The sequence below is a fragment of the Belonocnema kinseyi genome, chromosome 8 (assembly GCF_010883055.1).
Source record: "Belonocnema kinseyi isolate 2016_QV_RU_SX_M_011 chromosome 8, B_treatae_v1, whole genome shotgun sequence".
Classification (NCBI taxonomy): domain Eukaryota; kingdom Metazoa; phylum Arthropoda; class Insecta; order Hymenoptera; family Cynipidae; genus Belonocnema; species Belonocnema kinseyi.
The window spans coordinates 127439236-127446451 of NC_046664.1; the positions used below are offsets into that span (position 1 = coordinate 127439236).

General features: G+C 32.8%; 1 protein-coding gene across 4 annotated transcripts in view; it reads right to left on the reverse strand.

Moving 5' to 3' along the window:
• LOC117177653 (eukaryotic translation initiation factor 4B-like) overlaps positions 1–7216 on the reverse strand; it is a 334613-nt gene that overhangs the window by 92586 nt on the left and 234811 nt on the right. The window contains exon 11 of one of the 4 annotated variants that reach the window (XM_033368456.1): positions 5966–6313. The exons of the other annotated variants lie outside the window; for them this stretch is intronic. Within the exon in view, the coding sequence (XP_033224347.1) occupies positions 6271–6313 (43 nt within the window). The 3' untranslated portion in view covers positions 5966–6270. Of the gene's footprint in view, positions 1–5965; positions 6314–7216 lie in introns of those variants that run through there. 4 annotated transcript variants of the gene reach the window in all.

The window sequence follows — 7216 nt, forward strand, 5'->3', positions numbered from 1 at the left end:
ATGTTTTTAGTTGAAATCTTCGTGAGGAAATGTTTCTGCTCTATTTTGCATGCGCAACTTACTTTATTTGGCAGAAATATAATAAAATACAGTTAAGGGTGATTACCCCTTTAAAAATTAATTTCTCATGAAAATGCAAAAACAAGTAAAAGTTATTTTTCATATTGCGTGCAATATATATTTTTTCCAGATTTTTTGTGTTGAAATCATGCCAGTTTGTAAATTTTGTTGTATAATTAAAAATGATTGTGGGGTAGTTTACCTCCCAAATTTTTTATATCAAATTGACAAAATCACAATGTTTCATCTCTCATTGTGAGGACATTGTTCGAGTCTATTGTCATTGAGTCCGTATTCATTTGTGACTTAGCTACCGAAGTAGCAGGTACTAAGCTTTGAGTGAGTGCATATTTGCACAAGTGTTCCTTCTGCGTGTGCAGCACCGTCGCCGACTCCGAAATATAAAAGTAGTGCATTTTGCTGTTTGGCACTTGGATTTCTTTTTATTGAAAGTAAGTAAATTTATTCTTTCTTACAATAATTATAGATTTGAATATATATATTTATTGAAATAAATGGCAAAGAAAACATTTTTTCGCATTCGATAGCCACCATAAATAAGTTTGATTTTTCTAAAATTTGTGTGCATTTTCGTAATTCATTTCTAATAATAATCAATTTAAAATACTTATTTAATAATTTATGTTCCAGAATGAGTGCTCGGGTTCATAATCTCCGAAGTGCGAAAGATGTGGCAGCATCTCTGTCGGATTCGGAAGAGGAGCATTTTTGCGAGTGGTTATTGCAAAAATAGTATAAATTTCCATTTTTATGAAATGTTCAAAAACTTTCGAAGTAATCAACATTTTTCAATGTTCTGAAGCTCCTTTTGAAGCTATTTTTTCAATGTATCACAACATCTTATGAGCATGAATCTTAAAAAATTGCTCATCATATTGTAAAAACTGGAAGTTGTAAAAGAAAAGTTGGAAAAATTGCAATATTCTCTTTGGTAAGAAAAATATTTTTGGAAAATATATGAAACATATAATCACAAAGTTTTTATGAAAGTCCCTCAAAATATGTATTTATTCAATTTTTATTTTTATTTGCCGACAGATAAAATGTTTTCAAATTCTTCATGAGGTGCCAGAACTGCATGCGCAGAATGCGTGGCAACCATCGTGCACTTGTATGCATTGAATGTGAGCGTGTAGCCGAGAACTATTTATTTCCTTGCATTTTTTAAGGATTGATATATTATTTATTATAAACAAATGGTTTTAAGGTGTTTTCTTATTATTTCATATATTTACTCTTACTTGTCCACTCTGAAAGCATGAAATTCCCTCTTTGGCAATATAGTAACTTCAAGGACATGGGAAAAATACTTAGTATAATTATATTACTTTTATCTATTTTTTTCTTAAAAAACAATGTTTTAGATAATAAATCGCGTTGGTTTCGTTAAATTTCATTAATATGCAAAAAAAATATGATTTTTCAAAAGAAAAAACCATTTTTTCAAAAACACACTTTGTTTAAAACAATTTTTTTATAACAAGATATATTTTAAAGTGTATTTTAAAGTATGAATTAAGTGCACAGTAAGAGAGTTAATTTCTGACAAAAAAATATTAATTTTCAACCAATTATCGAATGTTTAAATTTTTGGTTAAAAATCTAATTCTTAATAATAAAAAGAACAGATGTTCAGCAAAATAGTTAAATGTTCTACTGGAAGTTATATTAAACATGCGCGAGATGTGCTGTCGGTCCTAGTCGCGAGTTTCGAGGTTAGTCGCACTCTCAGCGCCGGAGCGCGGAGCGCTCGCATTCCTCGCACTTCAAATACATGACATTGCAGTGTGATAAGCCATTGTAATAAAGAAATAAAAATACTCATTATGTTTATTATTATTATGTCCAGTCAGTGTCCTTTTTATAAGTATCACACACATAATCAAGATTTTCGTTTGATATCTAGATGTAAAGGAATTAACTTTATCATAATAAAAATACTCATTTTCATTTCTCAGCTACATTAGAGGTATGAATCACAATATTTTTCATATAAATTTATTAAAGCTAATTCACGATCTAAAAAAACGACTGGCAAAACAGAAGAAAGAGAAGTCGAACGAAAAAAATTCACAACCTACTAAGTCTAATGTTGTAAATGCCAAGGAACAAAAAGGAAAGCGTCAAACCAATAAAATATAGAATTGCAGAGATTTATTTAAGCTTTTGTTTATAACAATCTTACTATTATGTGATTATTTTTTTCAATATTAAAGCAAATAATGAATATTGCCTAGATCATATTATGACACGCGATTTTGAGCCTAGAATTGATATTATTATATATATGGTTGTTTATTAATAATAAATACTTATGTGCAATGCATTACAATTATCATTATTGATTTATTACGGCATTATATGACAAACATAATTGATACTTAATTTTTAATATAAATTTATGCATTTTTTTCGCGGCCACGCTTATTTTCCGTTACCTGATACTTAGCGCTATAAGATTTAAAAAATTTCAGTCAGTTCGAGCACATTTTTTTCTAAGAAGTTACAGTCCAAAAAGTAGCCAACTTTTTCAGAATCAACCATATATCAAAGTTTACTTCGGAATGCACTACTTTCAAATCTCGCGCCATACGAAATTAACGGTCAAAGCTTAAACAAATAAGCCCTGCATCAATCGAATGTTTTCATCAACAACCACATCAACAACAATAGAATTCATGAAACCTCTATTATCAGCAATTACGTCGTAAAGTGTTATAATTGAAAATCTTCGTACACTCCAAATCACTGAAAAAAATAATCAAAATCCCACCCCTCAACATAAATGAGAAAGTGAAAAAAGCAAAGCAAGAATTAATGCCCCAAAAATCTAAGGTTCAATGCAAGATAGCCTTCGAGGAATTTCACAGACGAAGAAAATCAAACAAATAATGTTCGGTCAGTGATCATCATTATCAAAAAACATTCACTTCATGGAATTTTCTTGCATCATTTCGATAAAAGGCTTTCGGACGCTCGATTTTCAGAGGGCTCTATAGACTCTCAACATATCGGGTTTCGAATTAAATATCTTACATCACTCGTGGCTTTATACACGTCTTCAAGCGGGGAATTCAATGGTCACAGGACGACGAGAAAAAACTATGGCCTTAAGTAATTATTTTAGTGCTCATCCTACGAAGATTGTCTACTCGCGATAAAAAGTGCCTAAACCTACTTGTGACGTAATACACCATTATGTTCTAAGAATATTTTAACAATGTTTGAATGAAATATTTTTTCTGATGACAATAGAAATCTTTTCCAACAAAACTGAAAATCCGCCATGAAGCACTTTTTTTACGTTAATTTTTCCATTTTCTTTTTAGCAAAAATTAAAAAAAGAACCGAATTCTGATGCATCCTTAATATATTATTAAACTAACTATATAGCAATAATGTGTTACAAATTTTTATTGTATTGTTTGATTTTTTATTGACTATTATGAAAATATAGTAATATATTTAACAATCTTTAAAAAATTATATAACAATACTCATAATATAAGTATGTTTTATTAATAAACTTTAATAATATATTAACGATAAATCACGATTCGATTTCTTTTTTAATTTTTGCTTTAAAAAATGGAAAAATTAACGTAAAAAAGTGCTTCGTGGCGGATTTTCATTTTTGTTGGAAAAGACATCTATTTTCATCAGAAAATACATATAGTCTTACTGCTGAAAACTCTGCCAGTCCCTAGTTATATGAAGACAAAAAAAAAAAGAAAAATGCAGAACACACAAAAGCAATTTCACACAACTCAACAGAAAGCGATTCCAAATTAAAGCTTACTGAAATTTGTTAAGGAAAGGAATATAAATTACACAAATAAGTGACTTAAAATAAATCCACATTTTCTTACGACATACATATTAATGGTATGCGATGGGGTGCATACAAAAATTAAATATTTTGCTTTCATTATTTGGTAGGGCTACGTTTCTGGTAGGTGCTAAAATAAATCCCACAAAATATAAGTTCAAACAAAAATACCTTCAGTTCACGCAAAGTCGGTATATGTCAAAATATCGAATAATTCATGATGGGGAATTTTATTGACCCTCTTGTATTAAATAAGTTGGTGTATTATTTTCTAAAACTAATTAGATTTAATTTATATTCTTTATTGATATGTATATTAGAAAAGTTATTTTACTTGGAACAAAAAAAAAACTTACACGACAAAAAGATTCAGAATTCAAATTTAATTGATAAAATTATATATTTTTCGCCACTAACATTTGTATCGAAAGCATATAATTTACAATGTAAATTTTGGTTTTGTTCATAAATAAATCACTGAATAGGACTCTCACATGATCAGAAACGTCTTATTAAAAAGCACAGTTGTTTGCTTACTGGAACCTGAAGGCTATGTAAAAAAACACCAACTTATATGAAATATTAATTGATTTCTTATCGCCAGGGTTCAAAAGTGGATAGACCTTAGCCTAGAATAGACCTAATGGAAAAATATTCTATATGTGCGCGTTCATGTTAAAGTCACAGATAATCCTAAAATTCACAAAATTGTAGATATTTTTAATTATTAAAAGTTGAAAAATAGTTATTTCTGATCCGGATAAGCGCAATAAATGCATATTATATATTTAAAACTTTGTCCCAAGGACGACCGCCTTCTGCATTTTTCCCGCAAGTTTTTTAGCATATTGTTCACACGCAGGGATGCTTTTCAGACTACTATCAGCGAAAGCTTGGCAGCTCCAAGAGCGATTAGGATAAGCGATAAGGTAGATTAGCTTAACAGAATATTCCGGGTGCAATCGTCGCTAATTCTCCTTGGCTATGACGTTTTTGTCAGCTGGTGCCGAAAATGCGATAACGAACATGGTTCATTTCTCGAAGTCAAGGAGAACCATGTCAGGCCTCGAGTGTGCAACAGCAACAATTGCCGAGAATATAAAGTTCTAGTAAATGCGGCACTTCTCATTCTCGACAATTGACTCGATTCCCCTAGGAGCATTTAGAGGAGCGATGTTAAGGTTGATGCCGTAAGAGTGACAGAGATGGTAATAAAGCACTATTAGTGCCGCATTGTGCCTCTGGATGTAGGTTGTTCCCGCATGAGCTGGACAACTAGATAGTGTGTGTACCAAATGCTCGGGGTGTGCATGGCACGCCCTGCAGATATCATCGGGAATGTCTCGGTTCAAAATGTGGCGACGGTATGCTAAGGTGGAAATGACACCGTCTTGACATGCCAAAATGAAACCCTTCGTGCCAGACTTCAACCCGGGTGATTTAAGGAAAGCAAAATTTAGCTCACACGATATTGGCTGATCCTCCACATTTCTGTGGAAGATGGCGTGCATCCACTTATTGAGGAGTTGTTCACGAAAGTTTTTCTCTGGTGCTTTTTTAATCCGGGCTTTCAGGAGTGAGTACTCGAGATAGATTAGATTTGATGAATTTTGCTCACCTCTAATAGTGAAGTTAAGTCCAAATGTTTCAGAAGCCTCCTCCGCTGCTTTATGCAGAAACGCTCCTTTGTCCACTTCTTCGTGTTTCCTGATCATTTTACGAAGAGGGTCTCTTCCATTTGCGACTCTATGTGCTGCAACCAAAATAATCCTGTTGTGAAGACATTCAAGAGGCAATATTCCGCGACCACCTTGACGGCGTGAAATGTAGAGTCGCGGAACAGAAGACTTTAGATGCATGCTTTTGTTCATGTGCATAACCTTTCGTGTCCCGATATCAAGTAATCTGAGCTCGTTCTTCATCCATGATACCACTCCAAATGAATAGAATACTACCGAGACCTGCCGGATGAAACGTTTGTATCTGCTTCGGAGAGTATTCTTTATAGATGTCACATCCCGAATGCGGCTCTGTGGCACGCCCAGTCTTATACTAAGTAGGAATATATTTGTTTACAAGGAGGATTTTTTTACCGTTTATCTGAATTATACATAACCATTCTAGAGGTTGTAATAGATAAAACTCTTTATTGTTTCGTGAGTTTTACGATTATATGTTCCTTTATCTTGAGCGTGTGAACCCATGATATATTTCCGTTAGGTCTATACTAAGAAAGTATATATGTGGAACCAACATGCAATTTTTCGGATTATTCCAAAAAAGAAAGCAAAATATTTAATTTGTTCGATACGCCCTAGTAAGCAATCAATGTTTTCAGGGTTAAGAGGACATTGTCCAAGTTACGAAGTCCACTGATCGGAAACAGCCTTTCTTGGTCTGTGCCTGAAATTAATTAATTACTTTCTAAATTAATTAACAGGAAATTTACAGATATAATATGAAAATAATCATATGCAGGGTGCCCCAACATTTACACAATTCCTTGCACTATGTGATGTAGTAGTACACAAAAATAGAAGCCAAAAAGTCCTTGAGCAAAAAGTTGTTCAAATCTTAGTTTGGGCACAAATAAGCTTAAAAGGTGGGCCTAATCAACCAAAGAGTAGCAGGTTTTAGAACTCACTTTTATGCATCTCGAACGTTAAGATAGTGAGTGCTTTTTGGCGATATACTTCAGCTTCCGTATTAGGTAATTCTCCGTCGAGTTGTCGCTTTTCCATTGTCTATTGCGAAACGCAAAGTTCAAATCTCCAAATTTTTTTCATTTGGTATCTTTCCTAACGTTTATTAACAAGGCCTAACTATTAAAGAAACCTATCTCTCAGAATTTCTGTCACAAAAAAAACTGAACATTCGCGAAATATAAAATAATCTGAAGATACGCGAACCCAAAAAACTTTCTTCCTTGAAATTTGTTACTGAAATTAAAGAAAAAAAACTCGCTTTTTAACAACAGAAGTCAAAGGAAAGGAGGAACGGTTTTGGGTAATAGCAAACTATACTCTCTAGCATACGCGGACGATGTAGTTCTATTAGCAGATGATGAGAAGGGGATGAAACTAACGATGAGAATCTTCGAAGAGTATTTGGGAACAAAAGAGCTGACGGTGAACGTAGATAAGACAAAGGTGATATGTTTCAGAAATAGAAAGAGCAAAATAAATTATGTTTGGAAGATAAACCGACAAAAAGTGGAAATTGTGGAGGAGTTCTGTTACCTAGGTTTTTGGTTTGAGGCAGAAGGAGGAAACGAGCTGCAGGTGAGGAAAAGAATTGAATGTGCGA